This window comes from Pleurodeles waltl, chromosome 1_1 (genome assembly GCF_031143425.1).
Source record: "Pleurodeles waltl isolate 20211129_DDA chromosome 1_1, aPleWal1.hap1.20221129, whole genome shotgun sequence".
NCBI lineage: Eukaryota > Metazoa > Chordata > Amphibia > Caudata > Salamandridae > Pleurodeles > Pleurodeles waltl.
Window position 1 is genome coordinate 433,336,401 of NC_090436.1, and position 27,555 is coordinate 433,363,955.

At 46.6% G+C, this 27,555-nt stretch overlaps 1 protein-coding gene across 1 annotated transcript in view; it reads right to left on the reverse strand.

Moving 5' to 3' along the window:
- Positions 1–14,522: 14,522 nt before the first annotated feature.
- Positions 14,523–27,555, reverse strand: part of MCCC2 (methylcrotonyl-CoA carboxylase subunit 2) — a 310,005-nt gene continuing 296,972 nt past the window's right edge. Inside the window, exon 17 of the mRNA XM_069224200.1 lies at positions 14,523–14,745. Within this exon, the coding sequence (XP_069080301.1) occupies positions 14,628–14,745 (118 nt within the window). The 3' untranslated portion in view covers positions 14,523–14,627. The remainder of the gene's footprint in view (positions 14,746–27,555) is intronic.

A 27,555-nucleotide genomic window follows, 5' to 3' on the forward strand; every position in this document is an offset into this window, starting at 1 on the left:
AGCACTGACAGAGTTGGGAGGGCCTCACATTGAACATCTGCTCTCTCCATGTACCCACCCCAGACTGCACACACAGATACTCGCGACATTGGGTAACACGCTGCTTGAACTCCAGACTGGGATGTTGATTCTGAGGGGAGATATGAACGATGTGTTAGACCCAGCCATAGATAGATGGTCTAAGACAGTGACAACAAGGACTGTGGGTCCGGTGTGGGACTTTGTGACAGCTATGGACTGAATGACATTTGGTGGGCATACAACCCTACAGTGCGACAATATACACACCTATTTGCAGTACATGGGAGTCTGACACTTCTAGACTACCTCTTCACCCAAACCATGCATCCTGGACACTTTGAGGCAGCAACACTGAAAGCACAGGGGATATCTGATGGGTGGTGTATACTGGCTCCAGAAGAAGCCATGGCTTACCCCCAGGGCTGCTCCCTAGAACTTAAAGGATAAGACATTCAGGGAAAAAGTATGTGACAGGGTGGATCTATACTTTCAGGAGAATGAGGGATCGGTAGATTCAGCCTGTGTGCTGTGGGAGGCTTTTAAGACACTCCTACATGGTCATATGCAGGCTTTGATTGGGGGCCTACGAAAGGAGCAGAAGGTGAAATGCGAGGCTCTGGAGCGAGTCTGTGCCTCTCTAGAGCACCGTCTTGTGGCCGGGGAGTCAGTCTACTCCTCTACACCACTGATCGAGTCCGAAGAAGCATGAACCTAGGGAATGGGTAGAAGATAAAGCACAAGCTCATTTGCTGGCAACCCAGCGTCGTCTGTATGCCACTGGGGATGAAGCGAGCAAGGTGCTCGCATTGTTGGAGAGGCGAGATGAAGGCTGTAATTGGGTCCCTGAGATCCTTGGGCATGAGGGGACATGGCAGACAACAGGTGCCGCTATAGCCAAAACTTTAGCTGCGTACCATGAAGCTTTGTATGCCTCCCCTGGTATGACGAATGTGGACTGCAGCGATTTTCTGAGAGCCCTTACCCTTCCGACGCATGCGGCTGAGGACCGAACCAAGACCTTACTGTGGAAGAAATAACCAGGGAAGTATGGGCCCTGCAATCCAGGAAGGGAGCGGGGCTGGAAGTGCCTGCCATTAGAATTGTAAAAATGGTTGACGTAATTGGGGGAACACCTCTTGCCTCCTTCAGACAGCCAGAAAAAAAGGGAGCATCCCGGAGGACCAGAGATTTGCCACAGTGGTTGTTATTCCTAAGAAGGGCAAACTCGCAAATGAGTGCAGTTCATACAGACCTATCTCCCTGCTTAATATTGAAGCAATGGCCCAAGCAAAGGCCTTGGCGACTAGGCTGCGGGCAGAACATCGCCATGGTGGTCCACCCAGACCAGTCTGGATTTATGCCACACAGAGGGATGCGACTAAACCTCCATCGACTCTACAGTCTATTGCATGTAACCAAAGGCTCCTCCCATAAATGGGCCGCACTGCTGTCACTGGAGGCCAAGATGGTGTATTTGATGGACCTACTGATTTGCTGGGCTGGAGAGGATGGGCTTTGGTCTCCAGTTTCTTAACTGGTTAAGACTCCTATATAAGGATCCATTGTCCTGAGTGCAAGTCAAAAATACAGTGTCACAGGTCTTTACACTTCTAAAGGTAACGAGGCAGGGGTACCCGCTGTACCCTAGGATTTTTGCGTTGGTTCTTGAGCCCCTGGCTGCTTGGGTCCAGCATGATCCCCTCATATGGGGCATTCCAGTGGGTCGAAAGAATATCCCTTTATGCAGACAATATCCTACTGTGCATGACATAACCGGAACTCTCAACAGGTTAGATCTTGTACACTTTTAGAATATTTGGAGACCACTCTGGGTCGAGTCTGTGCCTCTCTAGAGCACCGTCTTGTGGCCGGGGAGTCAGTCTACTCCTCTACACCACTGATCGAGTCTGAAGAAGCATGAACCTAGGGAATGGGTAGAAGATAAAGCACGTGCTCATTTGCTGGCAACCCAGCGTCGTCTGTATGCCACTCGGGATGAAGCGAGCAAGGTGCTCGCATTGTTGGAGAGGCGAGATGAAGGCTGTAACTGGGTCCCTGAGATTCTTGGGCATGAGGGGACATGGCAGACAACAGGTGCCGCTATAGCCAAAACTTTAGCTGCGTACCATGAAGCTTTGCATGCCTCCCCTGGTATGACGAATGTGGACTGCAGCGATTTTCTGAGAGCCCTTACCCTTCCGACGCATGCGGCTGAGGACTGAACCAAGACCTTACTGTGGAAGAAATAACCAGGGCAGTATGGGCCCTGCAATCCAGGAAGGGAGCGGGGCTGGAAGTGCCTGCCATTAGAATTGTAAAAATGGTTGACGTAATTGGGGAACACCTCTTGCCTCCTTCAGACAGCCAGAAAAGAAGGGAGCATCCCGGAGGACCAGAGATTTGCCACAGTGGTTGTTATTCCTAAGAAGGGCAAACTGGCAAATGAGTGCAGTTCATACAGACCTATCTCCCTGCTTAATATTGAAGCAATGGCCCAAGCAAAGGCCTTGGCGACTAGGCTGTGGGCAGAACATCGCCATGGTGGTCCACCCAGACCAGTCTGGATTTATGCCACACAGAGGGATGCGACTAAACCTCCATCAACTCTACAGTCTATTGCATGTAACCAAAGGCTCCTCCCATAAATGGGCTGCACTGCTGTCACTGGAGGCCAAGATGGTGTATTGGATGGACCTACTGATTTGCTGGGCTGGAGAGGATGGGCTTTGGTCTCCAGTTTCTTAACTGGTTAAGACTCCTATATAAGGATCCATTGTCCTGAGTGCAAGTCAAAAATACAGTGTCACAGGTCTTTACACTTCTAAAGGGAACAAGGCAGGGGCACCCGCTGTACCCTAGGATTTTTGCGTTGGTTCTTGAGCCCCTGGCTGCTTGGGTCCGGCATGATCCCCTCCTATGGGGCATTCCAGTGGGTCGGGAGTGGGTTGAAAGAATATCCCTTTATGCAGACAATATCCTGCTGTGCATGACATAACCGGAACTCTCAACAGGTTGGATCTAGCACACTCTTAGAATATTTGGAGACCACTCTGGGTAATGTATTAACTGGGAGAAGTCTCTCATATTCCCGCTAGCGGGGTGGAGGAGGTACAGCTGCCAACAAGGTGTATGGCCCCGCTAGTGCCCAATGTCTTCAAATACTTGGCCATTTATGCTACAAGCGAACCCCAACAATTTTTAGACTGGAATTAACTCCCACAACTGGAACAATTTTGCCATGATGCCTCTCACTGGTGGGCACTCCCAGTCTCCCTAATGGGACATGCAGCCCTTTTTTAAATGATGACCCTCCCGCTGTTAATTTACATTTTGCTAAACACACCTCAAAGAAACCCTTCAGGTTATTTCCACAAACTAAACCAGGAATTGTGTCAATTTCTCAGGTACGCAGGTGTCACACATATAGCTCTGTGTAAACCACAGAGGGGAGTATACGAGGGAGGATTAGCAGTCCCAGATATATTGCAGTACTACTGGGCCACCCAATTAGTGTTGATCAATGACTGGGCATTTACTGATCAGGCAGAACCTGCCTACTGTGTAGATGGAATGGCTATGGGACCTGGAGGCTACCTGCCTGATCTTTACTGAAGTGGGCGGGCACGGACTTTGCCCTCTCACACCAAGTTGTGGTGAGGGCATGTAGAGAGGCTACCAAACACTTGGGCTGGGAGGGCAGGCTAACGGAACTAACCCTGCTATGGAACTGCAATATGCTGAGAGAGGTAGGAGGCCTCAGAGGCTTTATGGAAAGGGCACTGATGGGTCTCAAGCATTTGGGCGATGTATGGAGGAACCAAACATTTATAATATTCAAGACTCTACAAGCGGAGTTTGAAATGAGAGATTCTGAGAGGTTCCAACACATGCAACTGTGGCATGCACTGAGATCCCACTTCTCGTAGGGAAAGCAGGTGCCTCCGGCGGCCCCATGGGAAGATCACTTGCTATTGGATCACAGAAGGAGAAAGCCATCTCCATTATCTACAGGAAACTGATGTGTAACTCTCCAGACCCACTGGTGAACATGAGGGATGTATGGAAACAGGACGTAAGAACACTTGAAGAAGAGTATTGGAGTGAGTCATTACAGAGTTCCAGGGACGTTTCCATACAAAGTCGCTTCACATTAGTTCAATTAAAGATTTTACATAGAACATACTACTCCGGAACATTTCTACATAGAATGGGAATAGCAGTTACCTCTCTATGCCTCAGGGAGTGCGGGCAGGAATGAACTTTCATATATTACGGGGGTGTGCCAAAACCCAACACTTCTGGGAGGGGGTCGTACGCATCATGCCCCGGGTCACGGGTCTGAAAGTCCCTTTGGAGGCTAAATGGATCCTCCTCAATATTGCAAGCGAGGTGCAATGGCCAAGGTACCAGAAGATCTGGCTGGTGCCAGCAGTGGCAAAGTGTAACATTGTGAAGACATGGTGGTCCCCTTTCCGCCACTTGTGGATGATTGGGAGATTCATCTTGATTGGTGCCAAAGGGCAGAACACGCAGTATACCTCAGCAGGGGTTGACCGTGCGAATGGGAAATGGACGGGGGAGGATGGAACAACTATTGAGGCATTTAAATAAAGGGAAAGCTGTGAAGGTTCAAATGTGTTCTACGTGTGTCTCTGGGTCCTCTGCATGAAAGTAATTTAGGGGTCGCAGCTTTAACCCCCAGCTTGCCTCTGGCAACCCCTGCACTGCCTCTGCGATCCCTGGCCTCAGAGGTGGCAAAATCAGTGCCATGAACCCAGGGGCAGCTTGTCCATTGCTTGGGGCTTAATTCTCCTGGTTTTCAACCAGTTTTTTTATTACACTAATAGTGAATACTGAATAATATCTTATTCGTCACTATTAGTGTAAGAAAAAAATGGAGTACAGTTAGCTGGAATATGACCCTCCTTGTTAGCACAGGTTAGTAGACATTTTTAAATGTATGCTGTGTGCACGCTTGTAGGTGAGTGTGCTTCTGTAGAAGAGAGTGTATGTATGAGAGAATGCGTGTTTGTGCAAACGTGTGTGTGTGACTGAAAGTAAACATGAAATGGCATGCAATGTCCCTTCTGCTCCCCCAGGCATTTTGGTGAATTGACGTCCATGGTCTGCTGGGGGAAATTGTGTGCCAAAGGACTGTATGTACCATGCTTTGATATTTATACCGACTGCACAAAGGTTTTATCTGTCATATGGTGAACAATATATTTTGCTGTTTGCTGCTGTACTTTTGTTGACTGAGCAATTCTTTAATAAAAAGAGTGTAAAAAAAAAAAGAAAACCTTTCCTATAGGCTTTACCAGAAAAAAAAAGAAAACTAACAGACTACATTTACAGGAAGTGCAGATATAGGATCAGTTTCCTGTTCCACACAGTAGCTAACCCTTTCTGCCTAAGTGTATTTAAAAACAGATTGAGTGGAATGAGCCTAGGAATCATTGATGACTAACAACGGTTGAAGCAAAAGGCACAGAGCATGTCATGGTGATCTGAAATCTTCCAGGCTAGAAGATGCAGATGGCCATGGAGAACCAGATTGTGGGGACAACCCTGAGAATTAGAGAGTAACAAAGGGAAAACGGGGGGGGTTGTTGGAAAATCTACAGAGAGCTCTGGTAGTTGAGGGAACCATATTTGCGATGGCCAAAAGATGTCACTAAAACCAATAAGACTAGCTAGGTTGCTCCTGATGTGATTTGCCATGATTTTGAACTCTGATGCACAGGCGAAAGGCATAAAAAATGAGTTCCACATCTGCAGAAGCACATCCATTGCTTTTGGACTGGGAATCCGGCTTGTGATGCAGTCAGAAAGGAAATAGATCTACTTGTAGTGAACCCTAAAGGAGTAGAATTATCAAAAAAAAAAACTCAGGATGAAGTAACCAATTTCTATTTGACGAAGTCTGGAACCTTAGTCTACTATTAAGCTGGAGAGTCCTGGAATATACGCTGCCTGCCATAGTATACCTCTGTCTGGGCAATAGTGCCAAACCTATTTTGTCCAGTCCATTAAACTTTTTTATCTGACCCTTCCTAATTTGTGTATATAATAGACCACAGAGATATTGTCAATGTGGAGGAGAATACAATATTGTTTCTTGATCTGGGGCAAAACGTTTAACTGTGAAGGAAGCTGCAAGCAGTTCTATACAGTTTATATGATACAGAGTTTTGTTTGGGGACCATTACACTCCTGTGAGAACATCTCTGCATCTTAAACAACATCCTCCCCATCTCCACCCTCCACCACCCAACCAACCTATCCTGCTAAAGTATGATCTCATCTGGAGGTCTGGTGCAGAGACAAAGGATTTTCCATCTAGGCTTCCATCTGGGAGATCCACCATTCCAACTCAGCGCTCGTCTCAGGGGAAAGGAAAATTAATACTCAGCATAGGAAGCCTCTGGAAAGATAAATAGTTTTGATTTGTTGTAGTGCACAACAGTGAAGTGGAGTGGGAAGAAATCAGTTGATTGGATTGGATAGGGCAAGAGGCCAAGTATGCATCCTAGTCTTCGAAGGGAAAACATGTTTAACATGGGGACTGATCCAATCTCTTTATTTTTCACTAATTTGATCTTTTGTGGAAAGAAAAGAGCTACTTCTTGGAGTCTATTTCGAAACCTAGAATCTTAAATCTTGAAGATGGAATCAAAACTGATGTCTTTTTATTTATTACAAAAGCAAACGGGCATATTGCATATGGAAGCACGTAACCATACGAGGAAGGAACAGGATATCTTCTTCAGTGACTGCTGCCCCGCTTCGGGAAATACAAGGCCGAATTTTCCATCATGTATGACTATGCCGGTTTCAAGTAATGTTACAGGTCACTGTGTCCCCATTAGACCACCATCTGGCCTAGCTTCTGTGATTGACATGGGTCCTGCTCCTAAAGGTATCAATACAGGTGAACTTGAGCTTCAGGGGGCCACTTCAGACGTTGATTGACTATGCTCTTCCAGCACTTGCAACTCTAGTATTAGATTTGATCCATTGGCGCCTTCATATCCCAAAAATGTATTACGCTTAGGAGCTGTACCTTTTACGGGAACTTCAATCTGCTTCCATTTTGAACCTTAATCTTGCACTTCATGATGAGCATGTTAATACCCACCACCTAGATGTTTTAACTAGTGAACCCTTCCGTTCCACCGCACATCCAACTGGGAAGCTCCTGTCCTGGAATGTGGCTGGCATCAACAGCAAACTAGTTGACTCCGAATGGGGGGCTTATGTTGAAGATTTTAGCATTTGTATGTTCCAGGAAACATGAGCCACGCATAGTGTGCATAGGCAGGGGTACTGTTCTTTTATTAAAAAAGCTTTGCAGTCTTATGTAGGCAGGGCAATAGGGGGATTATGTACCTGGGTTAAGACGACAGAGGTGGGCGAAGTAAAGGAGATACATGTAGATTCCCCTGATATTTTAGTTATAGCAATTCTGCCAAATATAGGCATTCCTGTCCTATGTATAAACATCTACAATAGACCAGGCCTTCCCAATCAACGATCTGCCACCATAGATCTTCTGAACACCATAATCCAAGACCTCTGCCCCAAATATCGTATCATTATTGCGGGTGATCTTAATGTGCCAATTGAACTCAATTCCGCTTTTATTGAGGCCATGCAGATCGAAGCATGGAATATCCCTTTCCTTTTAACCCAGCCAGATTTAACTACGGCTTGCAGCAGGGTGCTGCAGATAACAGATCTTATAATACTTCATGCCCTTCGTCTTGGTAATGGCCGTTTTCCAGCTGATACCCCTGCCAGACTAACTTTGTTTAGGGGATCATATAGTAGCACCCTGGATTATATTCTTTTGGATCTAAGGGTATGGCATCATATAATAGATGTGAAAGTGGGCCAACCGTATACCAGCGACCATGTGCCTTTCCAAATTGCATATGACAGAATCCTTTTTTCAGGAGCTGTGTCTTTCCCCGTTCCCAAATTTCCTGGCGTCTTGAAGCTATCTAGCAAAAGGCGCACAGTGAGATGGTATTCCTTTCAGCGGTCCAACAAGTTACGGGACAAACTTTGTGTACTAGTTTCTAGGCATCATCTTTTTGATGACCATCTCTCACTAACTTCACTGGAAGTTATGTCCTCTCATTCGGACCTCTTTGCTGCTCTTAAGGAGCTGTTTTCCAAATCTGTTAGGAACACAAGCGATTCCTCTTCTCAATTCAGTAGCAAGTGGTTTGACAAAAGGGGCAGAGCGGCTAAAAGTACCCTGATTAAAGTGTTCAGATCTAAAGATAGGGAAGACATCGTGAGGGCAAGAAGAAATTATGCTTCCATATGTAGGATGTGCAAACTTAAGTATGAGGAGAGACTATGGGGTGAATTGGCAGAGGCTGCCAGGGCCCATGATTCCAAACACTTTTGTTTTTTGGTTGCATGCAGAGATCAAAACCAAACATCTAACCCAGAGTGCTATATTGCCCCTGATACTTGGCTCTCTCACTTTAAGGAGCTGTATGGTGCTACATTTGACCTCGATGCCATCAGCTCTGGAGAGATGCTGTCTTCCCATTCATCAGCAATCTCCATGCCTCCTTTTACATTAAAAGAAACTGAGTTGGCAATTATTGCTCAAAAATCAGGGAAGGCTCCTGGTCTGGATGGAATCCCTTCAGATATGTTCAAAGCTGATCTAAACAATTGGACCCGTATATAAACAGGATTTCGAATATTGCTTTGACTAATAGCTCCTATCCTGAATCTTGGAAGGAGGCAATTACTCTGCCAATACTTAAGAAAAGTGAGAAAGGCTTACCGGGGAACTACAGACCTATCAGCCTATTAGATAACTTACAAAAAATATTTTGTTATCAGCTATTAAGTATGTCGAAGAAATGGATAGCGAATAACCAGATATTAAGCCACCTCCAGGCAGGATTCAGAGATAGGGTCAGCACTATGACCGGGTTTTCCACTTTATTACTATAAATTAGAACATTGGAATGCTGGGGGCGCCATTGAAAACAATGGAGTGCTGCGGGCTTTTACAGGCCGGTAAAAGCCCGCAGCGCCAACATTCCAATGTTCCCTTTGTTCACAGCAACAGCTGTGAACAAAGCCTCACGGAGCCCGAGGGGATTTAAATCCCCTCGGGCTCCGTGAACATTTTTTTTTTAAATAGAACATTCTGCCCTGTGTGGCCGAATGTTCTAATAGCCTTAGAACCCGCCGTAGCGGGCTCTACCGGCTATTAAAGTCCCTCTCCCTTGTTAAATGCCCTCGCATTTGGCTCGGGCATTTAACGCAGGGAGCGGGCCTTTAATAGCCGGTAGAGCCCGCTACGGCGGGTTCTAAGGCTATAGTGGAAAACTGTAGATGTGGACTCAGGCCATCTTTTTGTGGCATTTGTAGACCTGAAATCCGCTTTTGACCTTGTCCCGCGTCACAAACTGTGGGAAGTTATGAGTAAAGCTGGAGTAACCCGTCCTGTGCTTAACATAATTAGAGACCTTTACACTGGCAACTGTGCCAGAATACGATGGGGACTTTCAGGTGAACTGACTTCAGAGTTCCCCACAGATCGTGGCGTGAGACAGGGCTGTGTACTTGCATCCACACTGTTCCTTTTATTTATTAATGCATGTATTCCCTATCTTCTGGATTGTTCTGGCGATGCCCCAAATATGGGAGGGCAGAAGATTCCTTGTCTTCTATTTGCTGGCGATACTTTGCTAATATCCCGGACAGCCATGGGCCTTTCAAACTTGCTTGCAAGGTTTATGGAGTTTTGCAAAGGCCACGGTCTGGAAATGAACTCACTAAAAACTAAATACATGGTGTTTGGAGATAAAAAGCACAAGATGAAAAGACCTGTTCGCCTAGAGGGCGCCATATTGGAAAGAGTGGGCACTTTTGATTACATAGGTGTTAAACTAGAAGACTCACATAAATGGCATGTCCACCTCCAGAAATCAATAACGTGTTTGAAACAAAGGGCGGGTGGTATTGTGAGATTTGCAACCAGATCCCCCAGATTTGCTTTGACTCCTGCTCTTGAAATATATAAATCTCAAGCCGGAGGGGGGCTTTGTATGGAGCTGAATTATGGGGCCATTGCAATCTGGAGGACTTGGTAAGGGCGGAAAACCTGTTCTTAAAGATATTGTTAAGAGTCCCTTCAAGTACCCCTTCTTTGCCTATCCGAATGGACCTAAACCTTTTTTCAATTAACCATATTGCTGCCTTAAGGCCACTGTTGTTCTGGATTCATTTATGGTCATCAGACGCTCTTATTCCATTTAGATGCGGGTTGACAAATCTGGTGGGACCTAATTTTACTGCCAGAATCAAATGGTGTGCTTATGTTGAACGGTCCTTATCTTATCTTGCTCTGGGGGCCTACTGGCGGGATCCTTCTTTTATTCCTAAAAATGCTGCCCAGACTTTGAAGGACGCATTTTGGCTTAATGTCCAAACTGTGCAACTGGTCGAAGTTTTGCCCTCTTCTATGACTGATAGTTTTCTCCAATTAAAATGCCATTACGAGTTTGAGCTCTACGTGGATACAGTACTCTCTCCATTCGCGCGCGCCCTTTATATTAGATTTAGAATAGGGTCTCTTCCTCTGCGTTCCGTAACCTATAAATGGCTTACTTCAATTAAGGTCCAAGTTATGTCCGACGGGCTGTGAGAATGATGAGACTGTTTCCCATGTTCTTTTTCAATGTCCTGCATATCGTAAACAGAGGGCACTTTGGATCATCCCTCTATGCAAACAAATGGGTTTTAGGAACTGTTTACCTGCTCTGAGAGTACTCAAGTCAGATTCATCTGTACAAATTGTGTGCCTTGTGGCAAAATGTCTTGAATCAATTTGGCATTTTAGGAATGGAATTTTAAAGAAATAGATTCAGTAGCAGACATTAGCAGTAAGCACCATAGAGTACAGCTGTTATATACAAGTGTATGGATATTAGCTTCATGTATTTTTTATCTAGCTGAGCTTGTATGCCCCTTTTAAATTTTATACTTGTGGAAATTATTTTAGCTATTGTTTTATTGTGTTCTAAATTCCTTCGATTTTAGAGTTTGTATTCTAATTTTATCTGTTTTTCTTCTCATATTTTATCTTTTGGATTGATTTGTATTGTACTTTTATGGTATGTTTTTACCGAAATAAAGTGTTGATGATGATGAACTGGTTAGGTTATACATAACATATATTTTTTATATTGTATATGTTGTACCTGATTGGCTCTGAAGAAAAAAGTGGTTTGTTGTGTATAAAAACATTGTTTATATTACGAATCTAGGATCCTATTGGCCAGCGACCTACCATCAGCTTGCAGCATGTTGCACACTATGCTTTGGCTACCAGGCACCTGCAGAATGAAGAATGGACACTGCTTATTTTATTTATTTTTAAAGTCAGGATGATGGTGAATAGCAGGCAAACCAGTATGCATTACAAAAATCAAAGAATTGTTTATGTAATTAGTGCTCGTCTGTGAATGCAGAATTTATTGAACAAGCAAACAATCTTGTTTTGCTGTACACAGATGATATGCCTACATACAAGAGACCTTTACAGAATTTGGTGGATGCTCTGTTGGAGTGCCTTGATTGATTCAATACAATTTCAGGTTTAAGGTTAAACAGCGATAAATCCACAACGTATTCGTTAGGATCCTTAAAGAGGTTATGTTTGAGAACACTAGAGGATCTTTCACTGAGTTAGAAGACTGATTCCTTTTGTTATTTGGGCATATGGATCAATAATTCTGAGGAAAGGAATTGCACTTAAATAGTGATAAAACGATTACCATTCTTAAGAAGGCAGGGATGCTCTGGACATCTTTGCCTGGTCACTGATGGGAAGGGGCTATATAGAGATATGAAATTTTGCTACTGCAGCACCTGTACCCAATTCATTGATGCATGAGTCCACATGAGAAATTCAAGGCACGTCTGCCGTAATGGTCTGGGGACACCAGCTGAATTCTCTCTAATGATCTACGGAGGAGGGTGCTGCAGCTTCCAGAGATCAAGAGTTTTTTTTTGCAGCTCCACTCCAAAATGTATAGGACTGGTTTGCATTCAAACTGCGCCCAATAAGCTGTTACTGGAAGGAATGTGTGGACACTTCATTGGCTGCTTTGCTGTTTTTGGGTTCTTAGCTACCCTTTTTGATTAAGGTGGAAATATTACAGTGGAAGCAACTATCACGACTGCCTGGGATTGGTACACATTACTCCCCAAGCACCCCAATATGGGAACAGCTAATCTTCTGGAAGCCTGAGGTAGGCATGAATTACTAAAAATGTGGAATGGGTGGCTGAGACACAATAGGGAGCCTGTTTGCCAATTGGCAGTTCCTCACGTTTTCAGAGAGACAACAAGTGTTAGGAGTAGATAATACAAATATTTTCAATCCTCAAGATTATTTGAAGCATCAAGAAACGTGGGTGATGTTCCCACAATATCAGAAACCCCAGCTCTAATTTGTAAATCTGGAACACGAAATGCAACAGTATTGAGAATCTATAATGGTGGTTGCAGGGATGCCCCTAGTTCTCCTTTGGAGTGACAGCCAGATGGCAAACTGATTGCCAAACTGTTAAAAATGACAAAAATGATTTCAAGACGTGTCTGCATACCACTATGATTTCTACTAACGGTAGCATGGAACTGGCTCAATTTCATGCAGCACCATACACACACAACTTCACTGTGCTGGACAAAATTCGCAATTCTAGAGGAGACACCTGCCCTAAAAGTGGTAGATGTGGGGAATTATCTCATGTAATAAGGGATTGTCAATGAACTGCGCAATATTGGAAAACAGTGGTGGACAGATGTTCAACTGTAGTTAACTAGCACATTTTAAAATTATCCAAGAGTTGCCCTCTTGGGATACCCTCTTAAGATAAAATTGAATATGGGAAACAACAGACACTAAATAGAGAACGACTATTAAGTGGGTGAAAGCAGCATCTCCCAAACCGCATGAATGGCTGAAAGGCTTGGGAGACAATGGAGGGGCAGTGGTTAAGATGTGTTTAAAAAAAAAAAAAAAAAAAAATGTTGGCTGATGATATAATAGAATGGATAGAGTCTGCACAAGTGTTACTATTCCCTAGCACAATCGACCCCTTGAATAGATCACATACAGCAAGTATAGATACGAGTGTAGAGTTGAACGCTGTAGAACTAGCAAGAGATGTGGAAACAGAGCCTGTACAACTCACTCCCTAGTGAGCCGAGATATGAATATGTTTAGAACATAAGATGCTCTCAAAGTGCAGTGTTCACCGTCGAAAAGGACAACACAAGTTTACAGTGTGTTCTGATGAACTCTAAATTATTTGTATTGTATTTTACCTTTCTTTAGTTATTAATAATATCACTTAACTTTTTTGCAACGGATTATACATTAAAACTCTTCCAAATTAGTAAATGCACTTCATGTCCTTGCGTACACTATGTCTGAATTAAATAAATAACAGAGGGATATTCAGCATGGGATTCCCAGCAGCTCCTCTCACGGTCACAAGTGGGTAAGCCTCTTCCCCCACAACGGTTTACCTTCTGACCCGCAGTGGCTTCAAAGTGGAAAGAATTGTGCATCAAAGTTTGTTCTGTGCACTCATGCGTCACACAGAGCACCGGGATTATCTCCTCTTGATCTGGCATTGGGACATCTTGACAGCTTTGCTTGTATCTGCTTGAAGATGTCTGATACAGAGGCCCTCCGCGCCCAGAGCGACAGGAAGTTCAGAACTGGGTTCAAAACCTGGCACCATTTCCGCAGTGCAATACAGTTCGTATGTTCTGCAGCGTAGGGCCTGTACTGCAACTATTTTCAGAAGCTGAATTACTCCTTTCTGCCCTACTCGCTTCTCTCTCTGTCTCTTTCCAGAACAAGGCCCTTATCTAAAAAGGAACAATGATGCAGGCATTGAACCGCTGCAACGTGCCCCAATCTTACACGGAAACAAGCCCTACTCTGCAAAACCTGAAAATATAAATACATTCTAGAGACGTATTATAAAAACTAATCCTACAACACAAAAACCTGGAGATGCGATCACAAGCAGTGAAAGCACACGTGCTGCCAAACCGGAAAGTGCAAACACAAAAAGCACATGAAAAGTGGTTACATGAAGTGATAATACAGATACAGGAGAGAAAAAATGCACCGACAACTGAAAATAATAAAACTATGATCTTGCCCTTTACTAAAAGGCTATTTATGTAGCCATACAGCCTAAGCTGAAAAGAAATGCATACACTGCTAAATACACATGTAAACATCATTTGAGCAAGGACTGCGCTGGAGGGCGCCCGACCCTCCACACGTAAAGCCAAACAGCGAGTGTGCCAAGATGAACATAAATGGCCAACTGTAAGGCTCTAGTCACAAAATTGCATAAAATGAAAACCAACCAACCCGGTTTTATGTTCATAATACATCTCAACAGTATGATGAAAACATGGTCCAAATCAACTTTGTGTTTTTTTAAAAAGCTTTAATTCACATACATTTATATCATGATTCAATTTTGAAAACTATGATTTTAACTGTCCATAACCACATATCACCATTTGTAACATCACATCCGGAAGACTCCAAATTGTGTCCTTTGTGTAGGTGCATTCAATGCGGCGCTGAGACTAAGACCCAGCACTAGCCTGGTATCTGCAGGGTCAATGATTCCGTCGTCCCACAACCTGCAGATGAAATATACAATAAATCATCTCTGAAATATACATAATCTCCATAAACCATCTCTTAAAAGACTTCAAAAGTCCAGAAATGAACACGGTCAAACTTGTAATTAAAGAAAGTACTCAGTAATGAACAACACTGAGATGTAATAAGAGAGTAACCAACAGTGGTCTGTACTCACTGCCGAAAATACATGGGGTTGAACTGGCAAAAGCCAGTCTTGGCTAAGTCTACCTAAGCATCACAGTTAATGAACAGGGGCACAACATACAATCTCATTAAAACTTCGAAACATGTGTTCAGTGTTATATGTAAGTGTTAAATCTTTGCTACGCAGCACGAATATTTAACGTAAATGACCAACAATCAAGTTCAAAATACTTCTCAGCTAAATTTTATATACAAATTAAAAAAACAATGGTACATAGCATAAATTAGAAAATAAGAAGGTGAAGAGATAATCGTTGCACAAAAAACTTCAGAGGTGCAGTGTCTACTGACAGCTAGTTCCAGACATCAGGTGCCAAGTAGGAGATGAGCAATTGCCACGCCATACAGTAGAGAAACCAAAGCTGACTTAGACCCATCCCATCTCTGCGGTTCCAAGGCCCTGGGTAAAGTCTACCATGTGTTTCTGTTAGTGACCTGAACCTGCAACAGGTAAAGCCCTGTCAGTCAAAAGGAGTCCCTTGAACTGGATTTGACTTTAGAAGTGGGTGTGTGTAGGTAGGTAGGTGTGTGTGTGTGTGTGTGTATCTATATATATATATATATATATATATATTCTTGGGGAGGCGGGGATTTGAAGTGCACCAGTTCCCCTTTCAACCCAGCCCTGTCTGCTAGATTTCTGGGAGGTTATCAGTCCTTTATGTGGGCTCCAGCCACTACCCTGTGAAGTGTAATTGAGAGCCCCTCCAACCTTCCTGCCCAGGAAGGCCCATCAGTATGCAGGTTAATGCAGATGCAGCTGAGTGTCCTGTGTTTATGGCTGTCTGGGTGGAGTGCACAAGGGGAGCTGTCAACCAGCACAGACCAGACATGGATTGGAGGCTGGCTATAAGAGACAGAGAACAGTAAGTGTAGACTTTCTAAAAGTGGCATTTCTAAAACAGTAATGTTAAATTCAACTTTACCAGTAAGCAGCATTTCACACTACCATTCCAACCATACTAAACATGACAACCCCACTCCTTCCAGATCAGAAATGACCACTTAAAAGTATAAGGGAATTTTCAAACCTGGCCTATAGGAGGAGCAGCCTTCACACAGTGAAAAACGACTTTGGGAGTTTTTCACCACCAGGACGTGTAAAACTTACAATCACATGTCCTGCCTTCTACTTATATAACATCCTTTCCTATGGGCTACCTAGGGCCTACTGTAGGGGTGGCATATACATAAAAAGGGGACTTTAGGGCTTGGCAGGTAGTTTTAAATGCAAAGTCGAAGTGGCAGTGAAATTGCATACACAGGTGTTGCAATGGCAGGCCTGAGAGACATGGTAAAGGGGTTACTTATGTGGGTGGCACAATCACTGCTCAAGGCCACTAGTAGCATTTAATGTACAGGCCCTGGGCACATATAGTGCACTTTACTAGGGACGTATAAGTAAATTAAAAATGCCAATTGGATATGAGCCAATGTTACCATGTTTAGGGGAGAGAGCACAAGCACTGTAGCACTGGTCAGCAGAGGTAAAGTGCGCACAGTCATAACACCGGTAAAAACAAGATCAGAAAAATGGATGGAGGCAGGCAAAAAGTTGGAGGAAGACCATCCCAAGGCTGTCAGGTCTAACAGGTGACAAGGGAGGCAATTTGTTGGCATGGCTGAGCAGGAAAGAAGCGGAGGACAGGTGGGTGAGGCATATCACTGATCAATCAGGGGCATCCCACACAACAGACAGACATATAGCAGAGGAGTTTGCCCAGTACTTTGGGTCGTTCTACTGAGTGTGCCCATTGGGGACCTTGAACCTGTAAATACTCTGGTAGTGTCAGCTGAGGAGCAGGCAGCATTTGAGGAAAAAATAAACCTGCCTGAAGTTTAGGTGGCCATTGCAAAGCTAAAGACATGGAAAACACAGGGACCTAACGGTATACCAGTGGAATTCTACAAAAGGGATGATGGACTATTGGCACTATTTGACTGGATTATCGGGGCTCCGTTTGTTGACTTCATTTTTTTCCACCATTTATTTTCACTGATTGGATTTTTGTTTGTAGTAAAGCTTCTTTGTAGCTTCTTTGTAGCTTGGCAGAGGCTCTCCAGCACCTTGGTTCTTCATTACAATTCTCTGGAAGTGGTAACAATCTTTCCTAACTTAACTATAATAATTTTAAGAAATTTAGGTATATGGGGGGGGGGTAGAGTTGATGGTTAGTTAGATTAGGTGTTGTCGGTTTGTGTGGTTTTATAGTCAGAGTTTCATAGTACTCGGTCTTGTCACAGGTGCGCACTGTGCTTAGCCTAATTATTTAATGTTTGATATATGTGCCCAATTTAGGTGTGTATGTTATATTTTGTATTATTTTAAGATGTAATAATTATATTTCATTATTTAGTGCGTTTTTTTGTTTTTTGCTTGAAGGGTGGGTTTTGTGAATTCCTTTTTACAGGATTGCTTTTAGCATTGTGGCTATTTTATTTTTTGGATCATGGTCGTATTTTATGGTCTGGTTTTTTTTCACAAGAAAAATCAGTTTTTTTGCTACTTTATTTATTCTTGCCTTTTCAGATTCACTAGAGTGTTATTTTCAAAAAAATGTAAACCCCACTAGACACACAAAAAGCAGGAATAAAAAAGGCTTCACAGAAAATGGATATGTGAATCCAGACTAGCCGCCTTGGTAGAAAAGAAAATCGCCAGAAGGCTATTCCCAATCTTCATCAAAAACCCGGCTCAGTTAGAAGGTCCAGGTATACCAGGGTGTAACACTCACGCCAATGACTCAGATGCAGAAAATCCAGCGAGAGGTTATCAAGCCATAAGAAGTGCCCCAGTGGCTCAGGGGAGCTCAACTGCAACAAACAAATTGCTTACTCTTTCTCAGCTCCTAATCCTGGCCATACGCCTAGAGACACCATGCCAGTGCAATACTCAAGAAACAAAAGCAATACAATCTGAACCAATATTGGCACACCTCAGCGACCAGCTGTACCCCCGCAAATCTTGTTCACCATCCCATTAAAAAAGTAGGTGTTGGGGCGTGGCTTCAGGCGTCAAGATGGCGGTCGCACTCAGAGTGCTCTGGACACCTCCGTCATCTGCCAGAGGAAGCCAACCCTGTTCCCACCCTGTAACGCACATCAGACAACTCCTATGTGCTCCCTGCCCACCGGAGACCCCGAGGAGTCAAAAAGCGAGGAGTGGCGGTGCCCGGGTCCCGCTGTAGTCCGACCGAACCTGCAGTCAAGATGGCGGCGCGGATTGTGGCTCCCTGCCGCACCCCCCGAAAGTAGCGCAGAGTCCTGGATCGGACGCGCTGAGAGACGGCGGTAGCGAGACGCTGGAGGGGCCCGGTGTTGAGACCCGGCGCGAGGGTCGCGGTGCGAGTGATACAAGCGGCGTCAGCGGAGGGTGGAGGGGAGCCCCGGCTGCCACGGGTCTCCCCCCTGGATCGAAGAGACCGACGGGGCCTGTGGCAGGGTGCGGAGGCGGCGGCCTCGGGCCTGGCGAGTGGCCCCCGGGCCGCGCCGGTGGGAGAGGAGGCCCATTGGGGCCGGATCAGCCTAGAATTTTAACGGGCACTGTCATCCCATTGCCTCGTGAGCGGAGACCATCGGACCACTCGATCTCCGGCCCTACGGGAGAAACGCCGGGCCCTCCTTGTTGGAATCCGGAGGCTGGCTGGAGGGGCGGCCCAGGTCCAGACGGCGGCCCTTGACTCGGGGGCCGGCCGTGCACCGCGCCGCTGCCGCAATGGCCTGACGCCTGAACACATCTGATGAGCCGATCCCCGCAGGAACGGGGACCGGCGAACAGGATTGCAGCGGGTGCCGGACCCGTGAGGGCGGCACCAGACTCATCAGGGCGCGTGCCGAGAGGCCCCTGACAGCAGTGGTGGACCATGTGGAGTTTGGGGGCCACCTCACTGCCGCTGCTGGACCCCCCTGACCCTTGTTTTCTCCTATCAGCACGCAGCGCCACGGAGGCTCTGCACCAGAGGGAAGGGGAAAAACTAGACTCCGGTCCCCCAATACACTTGGAACGAGGGAGACCGGCGAACTAGATTACTGCGGGTGTGGAACCGCGGGAGCAGCGCCGGACCCCTTGAGGTGCCGTGCCTGGGCTACCTCCCAGAGAAGAGATGGACTGCCTGGAGATCGAGGGCCACCCCATGGCCACTGCTAGACTCCCCCCCCCCCAATGTTCCTTACCAACTTGCGACGCCACGGATACTCTGTGCCGGAGGGCGAAGGAGGACCTGAACCCTCAGGCCCCTTCTAAACCTGGGACGAGAACGGGGCCGAGGAGGGGACCACGATACGGCAGCACAAGAGCAGAATGTGAGGTGAAGAGTACCAAACCGAGCGTCGTGAGAGGTTGACAGGCGTGTCCTTCCTGTCCCCGAGGACCCCTCCGGGAGAAACGACTGCCTACGGAGGTTCCAGAAGGTGAGAGATATCCGGCAGTGCTGGCTTGAGACGCTTAGACATCGACTGAGCGTGGTCAGTTGAAGTCCGCACTGCTCCCGAGGGAGATTGCCCCTGGAGATATCCTTTTTGGATTTAAATTCATCTGAGACCGTGGGGTGACTAGAGCCTAACCTAAAACTCTGCGTGTCAAAGAGGTTAAACCAGCATCTTGAAGGAGAGATGGGGAAGGACAGAGCAAATAGACAGCCACCAGCCTCCCAGCAGAAAATTGACCAGTTTACCACCTTGGCGACCCCCCGAGGCGATGGAGATGTTGCCTCCGGGTGCCCCGCGCCAGACGGGGTGAATGCAATCCTTCAGGCTATTCAATTATCGCAACTGGCCGTGGAGACTAAGATAGGAGAGGTGCGAGAGGATATGGGCCTCATCAAACAAGACCTCAGAAATGCAGTGGGTCGGATCACAGAAGTAGAGAGCCGTGTCTCCCATGCCAAAGTCGAACTGGCCGACCTCAGAACCAAAGTGGCCCAATTGCAAACCCGAACTGGCGAGCTACACCGACGTGCCGAAGACACAGAAAACCGCTCAAGACGCAATAACCTACGCTTTATAGGATTCCCGGAAGGAGCAGAAGACAATAAAGCCTCTGAATTCCTTGAGCGCTGGATCAGGTCCTGGATGCCAGACCAAACTCTCTCATCCTGGTTTGCAGTTGACGTGCTCACAGAGCTCTAGCCCCTCAACGCCCCCCCCCCCCCCCCCGGTGGTCCCAGGAGACCGATGATTGCGCGTTTCCTAAACTTTAAAGACCGAGACAATGTCCTCAAGGAGGCCAGATGTTCGGTTGACCTCCACTGGGAAAACCACAAAATCCTGATATTCTCAGACTACACCGTGAGGTCCAGACCCGGCGCCGGTCATACGAACACGTTAAACAAAAGCTCAGGGCCATGCAACTTTCCTAAATGCTCCTTTTCCCTGGGCGCCTAAAAGTTCTTATGGCCGGAAAGACGTTTTTTCGAATCCCCGGAGGAGGCATGGGACTGGTTGACCGAGTGGGGTATCGGATCTCGGGAGGGGGGGGGAGCCCCCTGGTCCGGCTGGGGTCTCTCCCGGACACGGACCTCCCTCCCGGATGGCACAGCAGAGGGGACGAAAGCCCACTAGATCTAGGCAGGGGGGACGGAGGGGCCCTGGGTATCATACGAGCGAGGGCGAGGACCGTGGTCCTAGCCCCGGGTCCGAGGAGATTCCCGTGGGTGCCCCGGATGACCCAGATCTGGCACATGTGATGGATAGTGACCCGCCTGAGCCAGTCTCCGAAGCTCAGCTGATGAAATAAATACGATCTACTCCAAGCCACGCAGGATTTAATCAACACCGCACAAAACCGGTGCATACAGACTGGAACAGGTCCTTACCCGAAACTCGGCGACCTGCCCGCCACCTATTGTGCCTGGCTTAGACTTCCGTCCATAAATTGCAGACGATCCGCCTTAATGGAGGGGTCCACCACTCCAACGACAGTCCTCTTGGCTGTACTGTTTAGGTTGGGTAGTTGGGCGACAGATGCTTCCTGGGTTGAAGTATGGGGTGGGCGGTGGTTGGGGGTGAAAAGTTTACGTTGGGGTTAAACAATAATGTCATTGTAAGTTTCTTTTACTGTTCTGTTTTCTTACTTTACTGCTCAAAACGGTTGTCCCTGTACCCACTAACAGACACTGAACGCCTTGACACACCTGCACTCTCCACGTGTGGCCCTCACTGACACAGGTACTCTCATGGAACGTGAACGGCCTCCTAGACCAGATTAAGAGGTCAGCTGTATATAGTACTCTTCGCAGATACACCCCCTCAGTGGTCTTGCTACAAGAGACACATCTCCTTGGGACTAGGTGCCCCATGCTTGCGAGGGGAGGATATGATAAGGTTTACCACTCAGGCTTTTCTAGGGGCTCCAGGGGAGTGGCCACCCTACTTCATCGTTCACTGCCCATGGTGATTACAGCCATGCAGGCCGACCTACAGGGTAGATATGTCGCAGTGTCCGGGTCGCTCCACGGGCTACCACTTAATCTCATATGTGCATACGCCCCTCCAACCGGGTTCGATGCTTTTCTAACTTCCCTTCGTCAAGTTGTGACTGGACTCTCCCAGGGTACTACACTAATAGGAGGAGACTTCAATGCCGTCCTAGACCCTGGACTAGATGTGTCTGGCGACATTACCGTCGGCCGATCCGGCCGAGCAACGACACTGAACGGCTGGGCCGAAAGCCTCAGCCTGTGCGAGGTTTGGAGAACCTGGCACCCCAGGACAAGACAGTACACACACACCTCAGCAGCCCATAGGACGCATGCCAGAATTGATCTCTTGTTCGCACCCGCGCTAGACATTGCCAATGTCAAGGGGGCCGAAATCCTACCTCGCGGAGTCTCCGACCATGCATCAGTATAAATCCGCTTAGGTGGCACGGATCCCACCCATCGTCCAATGTGGCGTTTGAACGCATGGTATCTGCATGACGACGAATACAAACTAGCAGTTAGAAACCACCTTACACAATACTTTGAACAAAATCTGGGATCAGTGCAGTCCCCGGGTACAGTCTGGGCTGCATGCAAAGCTACCCTAGAGGACACACCAAACATCTCCTTTGCGTGCGTGAACGTGCACAAAACTCCCAGGTATCAGACCTGGAGGCCCGCGCATTACGCCTTGAATGCTCGCACTCCGCCTCTCCCTCGGCCCCCTGCATGCGGCAACTCATTAAGGTGTGAGAGGAGATTAAATATTTGGTGTTGGAGTCCGCGAAGCACATTTGGAGGGCGTCGACAGCTCGAGTGTATTGCTGGGGGGACAAAAATGGGAAACTTTTACATTAGCTAGCTACACGGCCATTGGCTAACAGGGTCATCTCAGAGATCGTAGACGATACGGGATCTCTTTCCAAGACACCTAGAGAGATTGCGCAAAGTTTTGCTTCCTATTACGCACGACTATATGAGGAGCACTCCCGACCACTGGCAGAGAGGGAGTCCCCCCTCGTCAACGACATTACCCTCCCCAAAATTCCTCAGGTAGTAAGAGATAGCTTAGAAGAGGCTATAAGCTTGGTAGAAATTACTGATGCGATAGCCACCCCAGCATCAGGTAAGACTCCGGGGCCAGACAGCTTCCCAGCAGAATTGTACAGTAGATGTAGCGACATCCTAGGTCCTCATCTACTTAACATGTATGACGAAGCAGAGAGAAGCGGTCAGTTCCCCTCTGGAATCGACCAAGCCACAATTGTGGTAATCCCCAAGACCCAACCTCCGTCATGGCACTGCTCCGAATACCGGCCCATTGCCATCCTGAACACTGAGAATAAAATACTGTCTTCAATTCTTGCCTCCAGGCTGAAAACAGCGCTCCTGTCATTGATTCACCCCAATCAATGTGGCTTCATGCCCTCCCGAAGTACTAGACTTTGTATCAGGCGGCTGCACTTGGCCCTAGCACACCGCGGGTCTTGACCAAATCCCCCTTGGCCCTACTCCTACTCGATTTCGAAAAAGCCTTCGATACCGTGGAATGGTCCTACCTTGATCGTATCCTGCGGGGTAACCAAGTTCCGAAGCCTAGTGGGGCTACTATACTCTAACCCGACTGCTAGGGTGCAGGTGAATGGAGTGGTCTCTGACCCGTTTCCCATCAGCCGAGGCACTCATCAAGGATGCCCATTGTCCCCGCTGCTCTTTGCACTCGTAATAGAGCCTTTGGCGAAACTGCTGTGTGAGGACCCTCTGATTGAGGGATGGTCTTGGCCCGCAGTACCGGAGGACCGGGTGGCACTTTACGCTGATGATGTTCTCCTCTACATCGCCAACCCGGCCATAAATGGCCCACGTATCCTACAGATTCTGGACCTCTTCTCAGAGGCCTCAGGCCTAACTTTAAACCCTGCAAATCTTTGCTGGTTCCTCTACACCCCACGAGGGACTGTATTGACAGGCAACATAACATCCCCATCCGTCAAAATAGTTTCAAATACCTGGGAATCTATGTTGCCCTTATTCCAGAACTAGAGTGGGAACTTAACGTTACACCACTTACTACAAGAGTCAAAGAGGATCTTCAATGTTGGCAAACCCTACCCCTCAATCTGCTTGGGAGAATAGCACTCTATAAAATGATGGTCCTCCCTAGGCTCCTTTATTTACTGCGTGCCAGTTCCTGTGGAGCGGTACCCGTCCTAGACTGGCACTTACTACTTGTCAACGAGACGTTTATGACGGAGGGTTGGGAATGTCTAATATTTACTACTATCACCTTGCAATGCACTTGCTCATAATCAACAATTGGGTGGGAGGTGGTTGGACAGACCCCGCATACCGGCTGGAGCTCCGCACAATGAGCTACCCGGGGTCTTCGATGCTCTTTATGGTTGCCCGATCCCCCGGGTTGTCCCAGACGTGACTAAAGTGATTTTGCTAGGGTGGCGCACAGCCCAGAAGGTATCATGCTGGTGGGGTCGCCATACCCAACAGACTCCGCTATGGCATGGAAAATTACTCGCAGAGGTTGCGGAGCTGGAAGGGTTCCAGAGGTGGAACAACATACGAATCTCCACACTGGGAGACGTCTAGGGGGGAATCGCATTGGCGGTCCTTCGAGGAGCTTCAGGGACTCTTCTCACTAAGCAGGACACAGTTCCACAAATACCTCCAGCTTCACCATGCTTTGCTAGTGCACACACGAGCGGGAGAACACATTCCCGAGTACAGCCCCATGGAGGCAAAGGTACTAATGGGTAATCTGGGCAGAGGAGGTGTTTCCCAGATCTACCACTCACTGATAACCAATACCTCATGTTCTCTCAAGGGACTTCGTCACAGGTGGGAGGACTGGGTGGGACCAATGGAGGAAGAGGAATAGAGAGAGGCTTTGATGGCCCCTCGGACTCTAACGATGGCCACCCGATTCCGTCTACTGCAAGCCCTCTATCTAAACGCAGCATACCTTACACCTGCAAAATTGCACACAGCAGGCCTCCGACCCACAGCTGACTGTCCCCGGTGTTCCAACCCGAATGCTGACTTCTTCCATATGGTATGGGCATGCCCAGTTATAGGGACTTACTGGAAGGCAGTCACGAGAGAGATCTCCAGGGCTCTGCGAGAGGACGTAGAGGTGGCCCCACTACCACTTCTACTGGGGGTCATGGGGGATGTGGGATTGAGGAGGGCGGACCGGAGTTTTGTGGGAGTGGCATGTCTGGTGGCAAAGAGAGACATTATGGTAGATTGGAAAGCCGTAGCAGCACCGACTCTGAGTAAATGGAGACGGGGAGTGGACTGGTGTGCACAGCGTGAGAGGCTGGTGGATGAGGCCAGGGGGTTCCCAAATAAATACGACTAAGTGTGGGGGAAGTGGGAGGCCATGACATACACCTAGCTTGAAACAGAGCCGTGCAATTGGAGGAGTGGCGCCTTTACCAAAGGAGATGGTGGGAGGATTCCCTCTCCTTTTTTCTCCACTGCCTAAATCCTTCCTTAAGAGACTGAGACCAGGTTATTGACTACCATCTTGACACACAGATATTGCAAACTGAGTTCTGTCCGGGACCCGGGGTTGATTGTACTTGAGCACCAGTTGTTTCCATATTATTTGTACATTTTGTATTATTATTTGACTGTCTATTACAAAACAATAAAAATGTCTTTATTAAAAAATAAATAATAAAAAAAAAAGTAGGTGTGGTTGTTTTATTAATGCCACTACAGACATCGAATAAGCCAAGAGCCAACAAAACTCCTGTTATTTCCCACAATACCAACTGAATCGGCCCATATGATGTATTAAACCATGGTAACCTCATAAAATTGTTCGTGAATGACAATAATTATGACGTATCATTTTTAAAGCCTAAAGGAGCACAACTATCCACAACTTCCTTGAAACTGTTTGCCATTCCAGAACTAGCCTTAAACGTGCTACGTGAAAAGTAAAAATTCTGGATAAAGATCCAGCCCTACCAGGAAAACTGCGACCCATACCTCTTAGGCACTAACAACCCTGAGAAACAAGATTAAGTGACCTCAAGGAGATCTTTGCAGTCACCCCTCCAGTAATATGACAATCCGTTATGCTCAACAAACCAGTACAGGGAAGCTAGGGACAAGGTGCCACTTCCACCAGATCTCCCACATGCTACCAGTAAAGTGATCCACAAAGAAGGCAAGCCCATGGACAGTTGTGGTTCATATTGCCCGATTTCATTGTAAAATACTGAAGCTAAAATACTGGCCACAATATTCACCACCGGCTTCTGAAGGTTGTGGCCTCACTCATACAGAGGGACCATTCTGGCTTAATGCCGGGTAGTTCAACCAGGTTCAACTTAAGATGGCTCCATAACTGGATGGCGGAGGTTCGGGATAGGCTGGAGCCCCATATAGGCCTCTCACTGGAGCGCTGATAAAGATTCTGATGCTATACACTGGCCTTTACTACATCAAAAGCTATGGAAATTTAGTTTTAACTCCAACTACAGGAAGTTTATTGCATTGCTACACCAGGTCCGACAGCAGCGGTGAGGATTAACAGTATTGTTTCATCAGTCTGCCAAATGGGAGAGGGGCCCAACAGGTTTGCCCGTCATCTCTCCTCTTCGCCCTCACCATAGAGAATGGAGGAAGGGGGTGGACATGTGCATTGCTACGGAGAAAGTCACAAGAGCAGGGGATGTACCTGCAAATTTCACAGTCTGGTGTCACTGGATGAAATATTATGCCTTGAACCTTGACGGTGACAAGGGCCTGCTGTGGCCGGACATATGTGGATATAGTAACAATGTCTCTTATTGTAGTTTACGTCATGCAGGAAGTCTTAACACATCTATGCACTGTTAACACCCCTCTGATGTTTATTACTCTTCTGGGTGCAGGTTTGCATCCTGTTATGTTGTACGTGCAAAGAAATCTAAATAACAATATTCCAAAACAAAAAAGTGGTAATTAGGTGCTTGGCTCAACTGGCAACCATTGGCATTTACTTTCATTAGATCGCTGCTCTTTACCAACTCAAAAGCAAACACTTTTTAGTGCACATTTTATACCCCAATCAGTCAAATGTATTATAGTCCAATCAGTCTGAAAGGTATGTTTTGCAGGGCTCAGAGAAAGCCTGCGCATCCGAAGGAATCCCTGCTGCCGTGCATTGCCCTACAAAAAGAGGATCCAGTGTGATGAGAGCTGACCCCCGAATAGGACAAGAAACATGACAAAGAGGACTGAGGTCTGCTTGGGAAGATGACCCGCCCGAGTAACCATGACGTTGCAGACTAGCTGGCTAGAAACAGACTGATGAGACATCTTTGCAAGCCAGAAGAAAACCTACAGGAGGATGCAAGTGTGGTCAGACATCCAGGACTGCTTTTTTGGTCAAATTGTATTGCGCTGGTACATGCAGTACCATTCTTGCATTTGTGGGAGCTGTAAGACTGATAAACATATGGCAACCTGAATAGAAAATGGCAAGTATTCCACCTCAAAAATTATCAGCATACATTTCTTTTTTGGCTTGGTAATGCAGCTCCCTCTTCTATGATTCAATAAGTCATGTCACTACTTTTCTGAGGCTCTGATATACATTTCATGGTGGAGAACTCAACTTCTCACTTTTATTTTTCGGCATTTCATCATCGTCATACAAACCGGTTTTGCAATTTGGGATATCTTCGCTTTTTAGTGTCTTTGGCACCGTTGTCACCTCTAAGGTACATTTTTGCGTATTCTCAAGTTTAGAATCTCTGCTATTGAATAAGGGCAGTCTCACCCCATAGCTACAGAGGCATGGAATTATTGTAACTTCTAATGCTCCTATACTAGCTTGGGAGTTTGGCCTTAGCAGAATAGAAAACATAACAGCAACAAATCCCAATGACATCATCAACATGAAATCTACTTTGTGGTCCAGCATTTTACCATATAGACTACTTGCATGTCCATTACAAGACATTTTACCAGGTGCATGACCTTAAACATGCTATTCAATTCACAATGGTTTCTGTCAATAAAATGAACATTTTGCCTGCTAAGCACTGAATGACACTGATAAAATTACTTACAGACGAGTTTCTCCAATTTCTAACAAAAATGCAATATTAAAAATGCTACAATATTTAATTAGGACGTACCAATGCTACTTTTGAACTAATGATCCAA